The sequence below is a fragment of the Aythya fuligula genome, chromosome 4 (assembly GCF_009819795.1).
Source record: "Aythya fuligula isolate bAytFul2 chromosome 4, bAytFul2.pri, whole genome shotgun sequence".
Classification (NCBI taxonomy): Eukaryota; Metazoa; Chordata; class Aves; order Anseriformes; family Anatidae; genus Aythya; species Aythya fuligula.
The window spans coordinates 71,191,977-71,208,881 of NC_045562.1; the positions used below are offsets into that span (position 1 = coordinate 71,191,977).

At 49.3% G+C, this 16,905-nt stretch overlaps 1 protein-coding gene across 1 annotated transcript; it reads left to right on the plus strand.

Annotated features, from left to right (window-relative positions):
- The first annotated feature begins 8,550 nt into the window (after nt 1-8,550).
- On the plus strand, nt 8,551-16,390 carry THNSL2 (threonine synthase like 2). The gene is made up of 9 exons (XM_032186769.1): nt 8,551-8,643; nt 9,290-9,517; nt 10,205-10,399; nt 10,666-10,818; nt 11,355-11,585; nt 12,463-12,611; nt 14,754-14,879; nt 15,524-15,675; nt 15,809-16,390. Exons 2-9 carry the CDS (start codon nt 9,295-9,297, stop codon nt 16,074-16,076), a joined length of 1,497 nt encoding a protein of 498 aa, XP_032042660.1. The 5' UTR covers nt 8,551-8,643; nt 9,290-9,294; the 3' UTR covers nt 16,077-16,390.
- Nucleotides 16,391-16,905: the final 515 nt, after the last annotated feature.

Here is a 16,905-nt window from a genome sequence, read left to right on the forward strand (position 1 = left end):
GGTGAAAGGCTCTCTGTGCTCCCAAAGCAAGAGAAGATGCCTTGCTGGTGAGCAGAGCTTGGTTTTATAAGGACCTTTTGCCCTAAAGTTGGTCAGAGGTAAGATGATGTAATTCTTTTATTGCCATGTTCAAACATTAACATAAAAGCGGGCAATGGTCAGTGATAAACTTCTCAACATCCTACGGACCTCGATTTACAGCGTGGGGGCAGAGAAAGTCCCATAAATGGGTTTTATGGAGGTGGCAACGTGGCATCCATAAACAAACGAAATAAAAAAAAAATATTGTGCAAAAAGATTAATTATCAGGGTAACGAGCCAAATCACCTAATTAGCTCACAGACTGGAAGTGCACGTCTGGAAGAGGAGAAGGCGAGGAGAGATGATGGATGATGGTGTCCCCTGGGGCTGACAGCAATGGGGTTTCTGGTGTGTGCCCCAGGTCTTCGGCATGGGCAGGAGGAGCAGAGGCTGTGTGCTGGCAGGGAGCAGCCAGCTCCCTCCTGCAGATGCCTCGTGGGGTTTTGGTGTCATCCAGGTGCAGCACTAGGCACAAAATCATTGTCCCTGAAGGAACCAGAACATGCCTCAAATTGAAATCCTGGGTTTCGTGCAGCCCAGCCTGAAACTCAGCCTGCACCACTGCGACCTCGTCCTCACGCGGGTGCCAGTAGTGATCAATCAAGGCTATTGCCAGGAGCCACTGCAGAAAAAAAACCTTTCCTCTACTTTCCCCAGAGGAGCCACAGTCCCATGTGTCCTGAAGAAGCATCCTGGACTTTCGAGCTGCATTTCTCCCAAATCCTGCATCAGAAGCAGGGATGGTGGTAGCCTCAATGCTGAGCCCAATTCCTCCCTCCAGGGCAGGACTGGGGGCTTGGGCTCCTCTCCTGGCATCGTCCCCAGCACCCATCCTCTGGGTCTGGGCTTCTTCCTCCCATCTCTTCCTCTGTCCCTGATGGGTTCCTCCTCTGTCCCAAAGTTGTCAGGTTTTCCCCCTTTCCACTCCCGTGCTTTCTCCTCTTCGTGATTTCATTCTGCCTTCTCTCAGCATCTTTGGCCTCATTTTAGTGGAATCACGGATAAGAATGGAAAAAAAAAAAAAGTTTCCCTCTAATTCAGAGATGCTACCATAAAACAAAAACACAACCCCCAACTTTCTCCTTCTTCTCCCTCTCAAAATAAGCCCAAGAAAGCTTTGCAAAGAGCAGGGAGAGCACCCATCCCCTCTAGGACCGGAGAGCACTCATGGGGGGTTGATTTAGGGCATCCATGCCCTAAACCTCCAGCTGCTCCTCCAAATGGTCCACATCCCCACACTTACATAACGGGGAGAGGTGTTCAGACTTGAAAAAACACTGCAATATTCTCCTATCCAACTCATTTTGGAGCCCAGCACCCCCAACACACAGAGAATTTGGGCTCCAGCCCTGCACGGCTCATTTTTCCACCCAGTCTCACTGACTGGAGCATCCTGGAGTTGTTCATTCATTTTTCAGTGGGATTGCTCTTGGACTACCCATGTCTGGCCACATCCCTCCACCAGGGCAGATTCCCAGTCCTCACCCATTTCCAGTTCGGACACCCCAGGGCCATGCTCACCCTAGGAGCCTCTTTCCAGCTGGAAATGAAGCTCAACCACCACGCCTAAAACAGCTAATGGGGTCTGAGCCTGAGATAGGATCCAGAAAAGCCCACCAGGTTTTGTCCCACAGACCTATAAATGGCCGTTGTGCCTAATTAGGGTAGCTGAATTAATTAGTCAACCTCTGGGAACTGTCATACAGCCTGGATGTCCCCCACCAGATGGCAAAAGGAGAACATAAGTGTTCAGGACACTCCTGGTAGGGGGCAGGAATATAAATGACCAAAACTAAAGCTTGTTTTGTCTGCAAGTGTTCCGTTGGGCTTGTCTACTTTTGTTTCCTCTACTAAAGAAATGGTAAAGTTCCTATTAAAAAGAAGAAGAAGAAAAAAAGGGAAGAAACCCTTACTGAATGAAATTTGGCCAGGGTAATTATTATCTAGCCAAGCTGGCTGAGCAAACGGTAGGTGAGATAAACTTAATCTCAATAGCAAAGTTCAGAATGCCTGTAAACCCCTCCACCAGAATACAGGATCTTTTAAAACGTGAGAGTCGCTTTAACTTTCCAGGGCCATGAAAATGCACCTGGTTTGCGCTAGCAGAAGGCCAAGTCAATTGGCCATGTAATTAAATCTAAATCCGCAGCCTAAAACTTGGACGTGGTTTGTAAAAGAGAAAAGACGAGGATTATTTTCAAAGAATTATTGAGGAGGCTGTCTTGTGGAAGGCCAGCAGGTACTTAGCTGTTTAAGTTGCCTTGAAAATAATGCTTAGGAGCTTGTCTGAAAAAAAGGAGACAAGTGTCTCATTTCTCCTTTTTGCACCTGAACCAAAGATATGGGTATGCAAAACGTCTCAGCTCCTTCCTAGCCACGGAGGTACCCGAATTCTCTGTGTCCCGAGGTGATGAATCACAGAAATGCTGGTTGGGAGGGAACAATGAAGGTCTCTGGTTTGACCTCTTGCTCGGAGCAGTAACATCACCAACACCAATGAAGGTCAGCCATGGTTTTGGCCACGTCTCAAAAATGTTCTCTGCCTCTCTGGTTTCCCACCCTGGACCTGCACCAGCTGCCTCTCAAGGAAGAGGTGCTCAGCCCCAGCCTCCCAAAGAGCAATTTGTGGCCAGTGCCTCTCATTTCATCTGCCATAACCAAGACAAGTTTGGTCCCATTGTCTCTGTAACTGCCCTTGGAGCAGTTGTGGGCTGCTATCACCTTCCCTCAAACCTTTCCTGGGATTTTTGGTCTCGGCTCCCATGATTTAAACACTTCTTGTCTGCCAGGGCAGTGGGAAACCACCCTCTTCCATGCACTGCTTCTTGGTGACTTGGACATTGTGGTAAGGAAAAATCCCTCTCTGCCTCCCCTGGTTTGAGCCATAGCTCTAATTGAAGCTTTGAACTCCAAAAAGGACTCCACAGATTGCTGTGTGAACACGGGCACCTTGCTCCAGCCCAGGATGGGGCACCTGGCAGCCTTGCAGGACCCTTGGACAGTATTCATGCACCTCCAGCTCCTCTTCTTGTCTGCCCCACCAGTGACTCCCAGACTTTCTGAAGCCTTTTCTTTCTCCTCAGTGCTTTGGGAAGCTGGGGCTAGGCACTACGCTAGGATTTTCTTAGCCAAAATGTGTCAGGCTGCAAGCCGGCTGTTGCCTATTCAGTCATGGATTCCTTTAATGCAAGCCCAGTAGGGTACCCCAAAACCATTTTTTGAAGAGTTTGGTTACAAGCTTGTCACAATCACCCACCCCTATGCGGGTTTCCTTCTGTCTTAAGCCATATTATTCCTTCGGTCATCTCTATTTCTGCTGTGCTTGTACCTGGCAACTTGGCCTGCTGCCTGCTTTTCACATCTCAGGTTTGGTTATCTCTAACCTTGAGGAACAAAGGTTTCTTCAAGCTGGCCACATGGCTGCGTTGCTTCAAAAGGCTGGACAGGATGGGGAAAGATGCTTCTGCTACAATAAACTCCCCGTCCTTCTTGGTCTTCGCCAGGTTTTCATTGGGCTGCATTCCCAAGACGGCACTAAGATGAAATATGGCACCTTTCCCAGCTTTTTCTTTATTTTACTTTTTTTCCTTTTTAATGGTCTTGATGGGCTCCTGGAATCAACATCAGGCTGGCCGGCTCCAAGCTTCCAAAGCGTAGACATGCAAGCGCCAGTTCGAATTGCTTTAGATTAGATATGGCAGTATCAGAGCCTCGATAAGACTGCTGAAAGCAGCAGCTTGTACAGAGCGCTGTCGCTTGATAACACTTCCCCTTAATGCCGAAATTCAGTGAAGGGCAGCCCTTGTCATCAGCAGTGTCACTTTAGGACAAAGGTCCCAAAGGGAGCAAAGTCCCAGCATTGCTTCTCCAGGGACAAGGCAGAGATCTTCATGATAACACGAAACCTGTCACTGCCAATGATCCCCTGGGTATTAGGGCTCCCAGAAGAGCTGGCTGTTGCTGGTGTTGGTACCCACAGTGGGACGAGGCTGTCCTTCATCCCACCACCCAGTTTAGAGAGACGAAGAACGGGGTGTGATAATGGTGTCATTGCTCATGGAGATAGTTTGTGCGAGGGCAGGGAAAGAAAATGTTGGGAGAGAGATGGAACCATTCACCATTATGGGTTTGAGTGAGGATGGTCTGGAAGAGCCCCTCAGAGCAGTGAATATTCAACCCATACAAACGCATTTCATCTCAGCCCATCACACATCTGCAGTGCAGGTATGTCCGCATGGTCTGGGTGCACGAAGAGCCCCTGAGACACAGCGGGGATAAGCGGATGACACAGTGGATGGCAGCAATTAATCAAGGAGAGCTTCTCAGGCCCATGCAGGCACCACGCTGCTGTGAGGAGGGCAGAGCGAGAGGCTGAGCGTGGTCTGAGAGCATCCAAGTGTGCAGCAGGTTCACAGCCAGGGAGGCACTCCATGGGAAATGACCACGGTGCCAGCGAGCCCAGGGCTGTGGACAAAGTCCAGAATCACCACCATGCACGTCCTTCTTGGTGCTTCAGCCCCATTTACAATACTCAAAGCCCCTCCATAAGCACAGGTTTCCCTGCTTTATGCATGATGAAGTGCCCACAGGCTGAGTGACTTTCCCAAAGGAAAGCTGATAAATAAAACCTGCTGTAACTGTGCGGCTACTGCAGCATCTTCTTCATACTCTTCCTTGTTCATCTTCCTGCCTGGTTGGCAGTGACAGAACCCACATCCTGTGTGACTCCAGATCTGGAGATAAAATTTGGCCCTATTGTTTAATGCAACCTTTGGCAGAGCAGGACCGGATTGCACAACCTCCTGGAGAAAGGCAAGAGTGTCTTCCGTGTCTCACCAGGAGTGAGCATTGCACAATCCCATCCTCACGCTCCCTTTCTGCTCCGTTGTTACCAGTGGGTCCTGCACTTTGGTCTCTTAAGACCCAAACCACAACACAGATGCCCTTGGGCCCGTTGTGAAACACCTCGCAGCAGGAAAGAGTCACACCTCGCCGTGGAGAAAGGGCCAACATGCTGGCTGCTCTTTGCACTGCAAAATCTCCATGGGTAGGGGTGGAAAACTGCGTGTGTGTGTGCAAGGTTGTGTGCAGGGACGGGTGGCCCACGTGGAAGTCCTACCCCATGTCAGATGAGATGCCTACAATTTATATTGGATTTGGAAAGAGGGAAGATGGATCCCAAAGCTCACCAATATGTGAGGTTCAGGCCCGCCACCTCTGAGAAAAGCAAAAATTAAATATTTTGATTTCTGGCCCAAACCTTACAGGTTCTACCCCAAAACTCCCTGTTTCCTCTGCGAAAATTCAAACTTCTGTGCCTGAGAGGGGAGGGGATGCACGGCTTCTTCACCTACCTCCAGTGACAGGCTTATACATTTTTTCCTTACAGGGATGTACTCCGGTAGGAAATGGCATTGCAAAACCTCAAACATCCTTATCAGCCATTTGCTGGATCTGCTCTGCATTGCTTGGGCTGTTTATAGATCTGAAAGCTTTTTTTTTTTTTTTTTTTTGTGTGTGTGTGTACAGTTTGCAGACATCAGCCAGCTCACAGGCAGAGACAGGACTAGGAGAGAAAGGGATTTTTGTGCCGTTGAGGCTGTCTTTGTGTTTTATGATTAAATGTGGCACCTTCTAATCCTGGTTGTGAGTTGGGGTCTTTCTATGTGCCCCTTTCTGAGTTTCTGCCAGGCTGTAGTCTGCAGAGACCCCTGGAGGAGAGACTGTGCTGGAAGAAGGGTGAGCATAGAATCGTATTTGACAAAGTGATAACCCCCCAGGACCCCCAGCGAGAAGATGGGGTGAAGATGAAGAACATCTTTCCCACCATAGAATCATTTAGGACAGAAAAGACCTCTAAGATCATCAAATCCAACTGAAAACTGCAATGAGTTGCATTCGCTCAGGCCACCCAGTGCCTCCTCTTCCTCAGCTCTACAAAATAGGGCTTTTTGGAGTCGTGTTTCTTGCTGCTGTCTGAAATTGGGGCTGAGCACACATAGCCTGAGTGCAGTGAAGGCGAAATAGCCTGTGTGAGGTTGTGTGAGAGAGGGTGCAACCAGGGCAAGGCTCCGTTTGTGCATCTCCTCCCTGGATGCAAGGCGCTGCCGCCATCTAGTGATACAGGATTCATCGGTGGCTCTCTCCGAACCTGGGGTCTGCAGCTCTCCCGGGCCTGGGGATGCTTTGATGGAGGTATAGAAAGAGCGCCCAAACCCAGCTTCTCACTGCTCACTGTGCCTTTCTGTTTTCTTGCTCCTTGCTACACTTCAGGATGCCTTTCGTGGGCAGAGACGCTGAGGAAGTCCGATCTAGAGGGATGGAAACTGATGCAACGTTAAAAAAAGCTGGAAAAGTGACACAGTAGCTCTAGCTCATGTTTGCAAACACAGCTGATTTCTGATAGACAAGTCCAAAGAGCAACTGAGCACCCATGAACCCCTCAGGAATACACAAGGTCCAAAGTGGAAGTGCACATCCAAGCAGAAACACGGAGGCACTGGGCCTTTAATCAAAGGTTAATCAAAGGCTGTTACATCTTCAGATCTTGGGTCTGCTACTGCAGCTGACAAGGAAATGATAATTTCAAAAATGAAAGTACAGAGATTGCAGGGCAGAGCATGGGAAAAGCTCTCCCAAGAAATGTCACTGCCCAGGTGCTCCTCGTGCTCACCTCTGGCCGCCACATAAGCAGCAGGTAACTCGTCCCCAGCTGCAGCAGTAGCAAATGCTGACATCCACCACGGCATTAACCCATGACCTCGTTAGCGAGAGCTATCACCACTGACAGGCACAGGGCATAGATACAGCTGCATCAGCAGCCTTGAGGCTATTTGTTTGCAAGCACAGAGCAGCAGCTATCCTGTTTCTTTTATTATTATTATTATTTATATGTGTTTTTTTGTTGTTTTTGTTTTTTTTTTTTCTCTCAGGGGTCCTGTATGTGCTACATTGCAAGCTCTTCACTTGAAAATAATACTTTTAGATGAAGCAGTGAACTAATCTCATGCAGCTAATTCACATGTGAGAAATCTTAGATATATATGGGGTAAATGCCTGGAGGCACCAGTGGGAGAGGTGAGGTGACCCTGTAGGGCCATGTCACTTGTGAAGGTGGTCATATACATGTTGATAATATTAAATTATGTTAGTAATAAAAAATATCAGCTTGTGTGGGTTTTCCTAGGGATTTGATCCTTTCCTTGTTCTGCTCAAGCTGTGCTCTGCCTCTGCACGAACCCCAGATTCAGCATGCTGTCGTGGCAGAAGGGAGAGGTCAGGGCAGAGGAGGCAAACCACATATCCTGCAGCTCAGTGTTTTCTTCATTTCTATTATTTTGCTGTCCTGTCCAGAGATGTTATTCATTATTTATTTATTTCGTGTGTGTGTGTGAGCTGCTGCTGAAACATAACGGAGGAAAAAAAAAACCCTTCCAGAGCTGGTAAACAAGGGATTAATAACTAACTGGAGCATGTATTAATAGATCGCTTACCTTCTGAAAATACACAGGGCATTAAAAACTTATGGGACTGAGAACATCTACTGACACCGTTGTGGCACTGAGGGATTTGCCCTGCATGTCAGGGCCAGCTTGAGGTAAGTGGCCCATGTCCCAAAAACAGGGTCCTTGGGTGACCCCAGGGCTTTTGGTGACTCCGGGAAGCACCAGGGATGGCCCTGGGGAGGTTTCACAACTGGCTAAAGCCTGAGCTGTCCCTGAAGAGCAAGATCCTGCCCTGCCAATGGTTTATTCCAGCCCCAGGATGGGGACAGACCCTGAAAAAGGGGTTGGGAGCCCATAGCAAGAAACCCTTGTGGTGAGGAGGTGTGGGCAGGTTGGGTGATAATTTATATAATAAATTCAGGGATTTGTTGCTGGCTGATTTCCGAGATGTGGCGAATTTGGAGGCTGCCAGCATCGCTCCGTCCCACTGGGTAGCTTTACTTGCCAGTAGCCAGGCTGGTTGGGGAGGTGATGCGTTTTGGGTCAGTTTCTGTCATTTTGGAGGCAGCGTGTCCCTTGCTGTCCTGGGAGCTTTCTGACTCACGGTTACCAGGCACCCTCTACACCTTGCCTTAGTGGGCTCGAGTCCCGGCACCTGCTCCAGCTGTGCATGCTGCATGGCCCCACACAGACACTAACCGAGGAGAACTGGGCAAAGGAATAAATTAAAAATCAAGAAAAGGGACGCACAGCCCTTCCCTGCCTCAGTTTCCGCACGGAGGGACGGAGCTGCTCCATGTCGCAGCTTCCCAGGGTGAGCTGCATAGTGGGAAGCCACTCGTGGAGCTTTCTGACCCTTCTTCCAGCAGATTTAACCTTAAATTTAAACCCAACTCAGAGTTTGTCCTGCTGAACACCGAGCTTTTCTCCGCAAACATGGTGCGCCCCCCCCGGTGCCGCGCCGCCATTTCCCAGCCCTGCTCCAGCCTCCGCCCCCTCACGGCCAGGGAGCCGTGGCCGAGCTGATCCGGGTTAAAGGCTGGTTGTTTACCAGCTCTGAAGCTTTTTTATTTTTTATTTTTTCCCTCTACCCGCTCCTGCGGGGCAGCTCTGAAGGGTAATTGTGTATGTGTGTGTGTGTCGGGGGACGGTTTGTTTTGGCAAGGAGGGGAAATGTGGAAGGAACGAAATGGTTCTGCACAAGGTGCTGGGGCACAAAGCCCTGCAGGCTCCGAGCCCCAAACCTTGCCGATACCTTTATGAAAAAGAAAAAAAAAGGGATCCTGGAAGTTTGCTGTGCTTGTCATGCATCGACTTAAATCCTGTCCTTGCTTTAACCCCCTTGAACAAAACCAGGCTGCACTAGATGCATAATCCATCCCCCCTTTCCTCTGCTTTCTCTCTCCCTCTTACTCCCCTCCCTGTTTCCTCCTTTACTATTTTTTTAAAGAGATATGTATTTGCTTATTTTTATTTTAAAGCTCCAGCTTGTGCACATAGCCTGTAGGGGAGGTCAGGTGCGGGCACAGTGCCTGCTGCAGCAGCGGGGACATGGCTGGGGCTTAGGGAGCTGGACAAGAGGGCTCCTTGCAGCAACCTGGGTGCAAACCCCACTCAGCACTTCCACTGCCCACAAAACACCCCACAACACCGCCCTACAGCTGAGGGTGTCCCCAGGGGAGGTATCTGGGGGGTCTGCTTGGGTGTTCCTAGTGGGGTGGCTGCTCTGGGGTCCTGAGAGTGGCTGTGGTGTCCCCCAACAGCACCCATGGAGTACGTCAGCACGAGGGGAGGCTCGAGGGCTGTCGACTTCGAGGGAGCCCTCTTCTCTGGATATGCTCCTGATGGTGGCCTCTTCATGCCCCGGAGCATCCCTTTGCTGGACGAGGCCACCCTGCGGAGCTGGAGCCGCCTCTCCTACCCCGAACTGGTGAAGAAGCTGTGCTCCCTCTTCATCGCCCCTGAGCTGGTCCCGCGGAGCACGCTCAACGGTGAGCCTCAACCGGGCGCTGGGAGCTGTTTGCAGGGATATGTGAGGATTTTGGGGTGTTTGGATGCTGCCACCTGCATTAGCCCCATCCTCTTGCAGCCCCCAAAGGATGGAGCCGGCTGCACCATTGCCTGATCTGTTTTCTGCCCTCATTTCCATCGCCTTGCTGGGGCTTGTTACCTTCTGGACAAGGTGTTCTCTATGTGCTGATGGGGACTGTGGTGATTGCAGCAGCAGTAGCTGGTGCTGTGGCACGGCTGACTGCTGGGAAACTGCTGTGCTGGCTCCAGACTTGATATCCCATCAGGGTTTTCTGCTGCTCCATGCTTTGTAATGTTTTTAAGCCATCCCTTCCACCAGAGGGCAGCTACAACCTCTGTCTGAACAGTGCACTGCAATAAAATTTGGGTTTCCTTATTTTATGTTTTAACACAGTTTGCTTTGATGGTGTCAGGTTTCCCCTGGGGGTACTCACTGGAGAGCTACTGAAGGCAACAGCGCACGTCAATATTCCTCCTAACAGCTAAGAGTAACTTGTTGGATATCTGTCACCTCTTCAGCAACTGAGAGTCTTGGGCTTCGCAGAAAGCTTCCCAGGAGCATAAAGAACACAGACGCAGGAAGCCACTGATCAAAAAAAGTAGTTCTCTGCCTAGCCTGACATCCTCTTTAATCCTTTTCCCTCTAGATCTGATTGACAGGGCCTTCAGCAGATTCAGACACAAGGATGTTGTCCATATGTCCAGGCTGAAAGATGGGCTGAATGTTCTGGAGCTCTGGCATGGGGTTACTTATGCTTTTAAGGATCTGTCCTTGTCCTGCACTGGACAGTTTTTGCAGTACTTCTTGGAGAAAAAACAGAAGCACATCACTATTCTGGTGGGTGAGTATTCCTCTTTGTGGGGGGTAGAACTTCTGGGCAGGTCTTTACCTTGAGAGCCATCATCCCGTGGCCCACCACATAGATGCCCCAGGGTGGTACTGCCTCGTGGGTGGCTGGTGAGCGATCTCCAGCCAATGCCAGGGAAGCTTCTCTAACCAAAACCATCTCATGGAGCATCTCTACATCTTTTTCTTAAAGTGTGGTGATGCAGGTTTGACGGATGTCTCAATGTTTGCTTCTCTTGGTTCTCTGCTGCTTTGAAACAGGGACTTCGGGGGACACAGGAAGCTCGGCCATCGAGAGTGTGAGAGGCCAGCAGAACATGGACATCTTTGTTCTGCTGCCCAAAGGGCTCTGCACGCAGATACAGGAACTTCAGATGACCACTGTCATTGAAGACAACGTCCATGTCTTTGCTGGTTGGTATTGCTGTTGGACTGTCTGTGTTGTGGCCCTGCTGTGTTGAAACCATGACCCTGACAGTCTCCGGGGGCTGCTGTTTTTGTAGCTGCAGCCAGCCAGGTCACTTCTATGGTGGTCACTGTGCCCACATGTCTGGCCAACTCTTAGCACATGTTCCCAGTTTGATGGTCAAGTGGTTCAAGGCTTTCTTTTCTCCCAGCCTCAGACTAGAGCTGTCTCCATGCAGTCAGTTGGTGTTCAGCTGCACTGGGTTCAACACCATTTCTTAGAACTAAAGGGATCAAAGGTGACCCCTTCCTTCACCTTCATGGGTGATTCACACCCTGAACGGTGTCCTCCCTGTGTATCACCATGGAGTGTTTGAGCTGCGCCATGATCTTTTCCATTCAGCCACGTCTTACCTTGACATCTCACAGGAGATGCAAGCATTTGCCTTCCTAATTTGCCTTCTGGTCTTATTTCTGAGCAGAAATACTTTGTGCCTGGTGCGCTGATGTCAGTAGATCTAATCTTTCCTTTCTCTTTCTGACAGCTCATGGGAACTCCGATCAAATCGATGAGGTGATCAAGGAGCTGTTCGCTGATGTCGATTTTTCCAGAAAATACAATCTGATGAGCTTGAATTCGGTCAATTGGTCAAGGATTATGGTGCAGATTGCTCACCACTTCTACGCTTACTTTCAGTGTGCCCCGTCCCTGGATACCACCCCGCTGCCAGTGGTGGAAATTGTTGTGCCAACAGGAGGAGGAGGAAATATCACAGGTGAAGGGAAAAAAGATGGGTTAGATAGGGAAGAGAGAGAGTGTTCTGTGACCTATGGACTAAAAGCGTTTTGCAAATGCTGGGTATTGCTGTTTATTAAAACACCCACTCGCTGGTAGGATTTCTTCAGAAGCCCTTACATTTATTACTCATGTATGGTTATTACTCATTCAGGTGTCACTGATGATTTGCAAGGTGCAGAAAATCCCAAACCACCCCTTGATGGTGACATAGCTATCTTGAGGATGCGCACGTTAGAAGAGAGCAGAATGTGTTTGGTCCAGAAAAGAGGGAAAATACTCAAGGAATAGGACCCACAGTAAGACTTTAACAAAAGTGTGAAGTCATGCCTGATCCTACTCTGGTTTAGACAGTAGTGCACAGTCAGGAGAACCACTCCTAATTGCATAATCTGGCCTTTTAAATTCAAGTTCTTGATTGCCTCCACTCTGAAATAGGTGCACCACAGTATTAGGAAAGCAGTGCAGGATTTGATGCATTCAACTGCATTCACTGTATTTCCAGGCCACCCCTCTGAGGCAGCATTAATAAGCTGCAAGAACCCCACAACTTCATCTCTCTTGCTTGAATGGCAGTCGCCTGACCACTTAGTCCTCTGCTCATCCATCTTCAAATCTGGAGATTTTCCTGGACTGGTTTGTTAGGAGCTTTGTGTCCCAGGATTTTATATTCTGGGGTTCTACCAAAACATTTAAGATAGGTGTCTGGGAGTTTATGAGGGTTTGTTGTTTGTGGCTACTTCTAAACCAGATGCCCAATCTATTTATAAAGTGACTTCTTTGCTAAATCTCCTTTGAATGTTTATTTTTCAAGTATGCATGCATTTTTTCACTTTATTTTTTTTTTTCTTTTAAAGCTGGCTGTATTGCCCAGAAGATGGGTCTTCCAATTCAACTGGTTGCTGTGGTTAACAGCAACGACATCATTCACAGGGCTGTTCAGCACGGAGATTTCTCAGCGTCAGAGCACGTGAAGGCTACGTTAGCACCAGCCATGGATATTCAGGTACATCATGAATTGGTACAAACGGGAAAATACTGAACATTACATATTTTCATAATTTTTTCCTTGTACTTTGTTACACGTGGTTTATAAGACCATAATTCTGCCACTGGCAATGCCTCTCAGTGATACGTTGAGAGCTGTGACTCACGCTGAGCCTTTATGCTGCAGACTGCTGAGCTGAGATACACCACCTTACTTTTCAGGGCTTGACTTTGTAATCTTCCTCATTCAGTGCTGGGCTTCTGGGGGTTTGTTGTGTAAGCTTAGGAAGAGGGAAATCTTCTCAAAACCTCCGTGACACTTGGGACGTGACAGGATTTATACTTTTCTAAGGGTTCTGTTGGTGCTTCTGAAAGGCTCCACCAAGAGCAGGAGAAGAAGGAAGGAAGGTAGAGTAGCCCAGAAGAAATGCCTCCTCTGTAGCTGTCTGCAATTTGTGCAGAGCAGAACAAGTCCCAGCAGGCAAAGGCATCAGAAATGAGAAGTCATGGAAGGACAGAAAGCAAATGCCTGGAAGCAAATACCAGCAAATAATAACAGCAAATACTCTTTCATACCTACCCTGTGATCCCGGGGGATTGGATCTGCTTCCAAACAAGTGACCAAGGTCTGAAATAATTGGTGTTTTAGCACCGTGGCCTTAAGCTACTTGGATTTTCCAAAAGCTGTTCAAATGCACTGGGAGGACCTGGGAGCCTGGAGGAACTGCCATGCTTTGCAGAGAATAAGTTGTTGTGCTCCAGTCACTGGACTATTGTGGCCTACAGCTTGAATTTCATCCTGAGGCATGAATTTGTGAGGCTCCTCAGCTCTCAAAGGGTGGCTGGGCTCCTCTCTTGGCATATGTTGGGGTGGGAAGGGGAGGTGGCTGGGTGAGGTGATGTCCAGAGGTCCCCAAAAAGCTGAACAGCTCTATCCCTCTGCCTGCCCTTCTCCAAAGCTGCATGGGATGTCATTGTTAGCTCGCGTCTGAAGCATCCATGCAAACCTTTCCATAGCTCAGCACATCAAGGGGTAGCTCATGCTGAATGTGGGAACAGCAGAAGGAAGGAGGGAAGAAGGGACAGCAGGAGAAAGATGCTGGAGGCACCCCTGGTGCAGGTCATCAAAGTCCTAGCGTGCTGACACGTCCTGCTCAGGACACCCAGCTCAGGAAGCAGGGGACAGCCTAAAGCAAAGGACAGGCTACGCCCAGGCTGCAGTGCAGATTACAGGCTGAAGGCACTGGGAGATAATGGTGGGAAGATGAAGAACAGGAATGGAGCCCTAAGCCACCCAGATAAGGACAGGGAAGGCTGAGTAAGTCCTAATCACTCGCAAGGTAGGACAGGATGGAGAGACAGAAGGTCACAGGTGCTGTCAGCTCTTAAAAGGTGTAAAGAACTCAGCCAAAACCAGCACTTGGCTGCAACGTAGGAACAACCCCAGAAACGTGATGAGGACCTGGTCTGGTGTTCCTTGTGTCTGTTCCTACAAAATGTTTCAGCAAAACCACTTGGATGAATGTTTCGTGGTGCTTGTTGAGCGTGTGGGAATGAGACAGGGAGCAGCAAAATTTGCTCTGGACCCTCCTGAATGGCCTTGCACTGAGTTTTGCTGCCGTGTCGCAACACTGGTTGCTACATAGCCATACAGACCTGTCAGGCCCTATATGTGCCTTACATGTTCATAAAGGTTATCGGGCAGCCCTGCAGGGAGCTGAGTGTCTCATTAAGTCACATAGGAGCTGCGTGATTCACAGCAGCATCTGCAACACGAAGTGAACAGCTGGATATTTCTGGTTCTCGAACGCATGGTGTGTTATTAGCTTCCTTTCCTCAAGGTGATCATACAGATGTGGTCTTGTCATCAGTTTATTAGTTGTCCACTCATTATTATTATTTTTTTTTAATCTGATGGTCACTGCCAGACTGCTCTGACAGGTCAGAGGTCTGAAGGATATCGAGTTCCCAAAGACAAGGCTTGGGGATGTAGCTGTGCAGGGAGAGGATGCAAAGGCCAGGGAGAAGACGCAAGCCTTCTCCAAGAAAAAGGTAGCAATAGGACCTCAGCCCTAATCAGACATCAGAAAACCCATACAGCTCCTCTCCCTGAGACAGACGGACGCGTTTCCATGCTCACAGATTGCCTTTGTCATCCCAGGAGCCTTGCAATGTGGAGAGGATCCTTTGGCTGCTGTCAGGCTGTGACAGCCACCTGGTGAAAACGTTGATGGAACAATTCACCGCATCGAAAAGCCTGAAGCTGCCGGAGGATCTGCACAGGAAGGTCAGTCCCTGTGCCTGTGCCTCTGCATGTAAGGGGAGTTACTGTTATCAGTCGTTCTCAACTCATTTTCAGAATTATGAAAGTCACGTTGGAGAGTTTCCAAGCTAAAGTGGAAGTGTTAAGATGGAAGAGCTTTATATCAGTGCACGTGCATGGAGATGTTAATAAAAAGGTGGTTTTTATTTAATTTTTTCTTTTTAAAAGAAATATTTTCTTTTTAAAATTAATTAAAAACACCTGTGACTTTTCAGGTAGGATATAAAGCCACCACCCCTTCCTTTTGGCCACTCCAGTGCCAGCGTTGGCTGTGCATTGAGGCAGGCCGTGGTGGACTGGGCAGTGGGTGCTGGCACAAAGTGAGCGTGGTGTTGGGGAATGGGTCTGCTGGGTCCACAATTACATTTATATGCAAAATAGCGTAAAAATACATTATTAAAAAAATTGGTAGAAGGCGGTGCTGGAAAATGCCCCTCTCTCACCTTCAGCAGCTGCCCCTTTTCTTTATTCCCTGAGGGAACCCCCACGCCAATTGCAGCCTCCAGCCTCCCTAATCCTGCATTGCTGGGTGCCTGTGGTATCAGCTCCCTCGAGGGAAGAGCATGCAGTGATGATGCCTGGTGCAAACCTTTGTTCCCGTCCTGCAGCTTTCCGAGACTCTGCGCTCAAGCTCGGCATCCAACGAGGACATCGTGCGAGCCATGCGGCGCTGCTGGGAGGAGAACCAGTGCCTGCTGTGCCCCCACACAGCCGTGGCTGCTCACTACCACTACTCGCAGCTGGACAGCTGTGCCAGCAGGTAGGAACTTGCACGAGGACAGCCATGGTCTGGTGTGTTAGGGATGAGAGCATCTTCCCCATGTGTCCTCCTGTACCTCCAGCTCGGGGCTGTCTTGCTTCAAAAGCTTTTCTCGCTTCTCTTTCCTTTTCAGCACGCCCAGGTGTTGCTTAGCGTCAGCCTCCGCTGCCAAATTTCAGGACGCCGTGCTGCAAGCGGGCCTGGTTCCCCAGCTCCCTCCCGAAATCACCGCCCTGACGGCGATGGAGACCCGCTCCACTGCCCTGCAGCGGGGGGAGGACTGGGCACAAGTGCTCCGGGAGCGTGTCGCAGCTGTGGTGCGGTGCTGGGAGGCACGGCGGGGTGGGTCTGTTACCCCAGGACTGCAGGGGGGTGCTGGGCAGGTCGTCACGCAGGGCTGAGCTCTGGGGATGTGGCTGGTGGTGCCTCCCAGGGCTCGTTCTCCATTCCCAGGAATTCTTGCTCCTGTGTTACACTGGCTGAGGAGCCTACACTCTCTGTACAATGAATTATTCACAGAACATACTTTGCCACTGAATTACGTGGACTATTTCACAAAATTTTCAGAAAATAGCTCTGTAATTATACCCTCTTTTCCCTATAAATTCGTGAAAGCTGATTGAAACGCCGAAGAAACCTATTTGTTCCATCATTACCGGCCATCACAGGAAGCTCCCTTAAAATTATCCACGATCATCACCTTCCTGAACATTATTCGGTGGCTCTGGCCCTGAACATCTTGTTCGAAACCCACCTGAAGGAGTACTGCCAGGTGTCACTGCTGAGCCATCGTGGTTTTCTCCTGAGCAGCCTCTTGGTGGAAATAACAAACATGTTTTCTGTTCCAGTAAAAACTGGAGGTGAGCTGTGGGCATTACATCAATTAATTACCTCAAACTCCAAGGAGAGATGTCCCATGGGAGCCTCCTGGGCACTCTGGGGACCATCAGCCCTACAAAACGTGGGGTTACAGAATCACAGAATTTCTAGGTTGGAAGAGACCTCAGGATCATCGAGTCCAACCTCTGACCTAACACTAACAGTCCCCACTAAACCATATCACTAAGCTCTACATCTAAACGTCTTTTAAAGACTTAAAAACTTAAAGGTTTTGAAGCTGCAGCCCTGTGCTGGCCTTGGGAATAAGATGTTTGAATCTTTGAATAAGATGAATCCAGGGCTGGAGTGGATCTGCTCTCAGGGGTCATCCCTGACCATGGAAACTTCATA

What these genes read in the sequence shown, in the direction of transcription:
- THNSL2 (XM_032186769.1), top strand. Translation starts at nt 9,295, where the DNA reads ATGGAGTACGTCAGCACGAGGGGAGGCTCGAGGGCTGTCGACTTCGAG. An exon ending in CAACGTCCATGTCTTTGCTG is followed by an intron (nt 10,819 to 11,354) that starts GTTGGTATTGCT and finishes TCTTTCTGACAG; the next exon opens with CTCATGGGAACTCCGATCAA. An exon ending in CGGAGGATCTGCACAGGAAG is followed by an intron (nt 14,880 to 15,523) that starts GTCAGTCCCTGT and finishes CCCGTCCTGCAG; the next exon opens with CTTTCCGAGACTCTGCGCTC.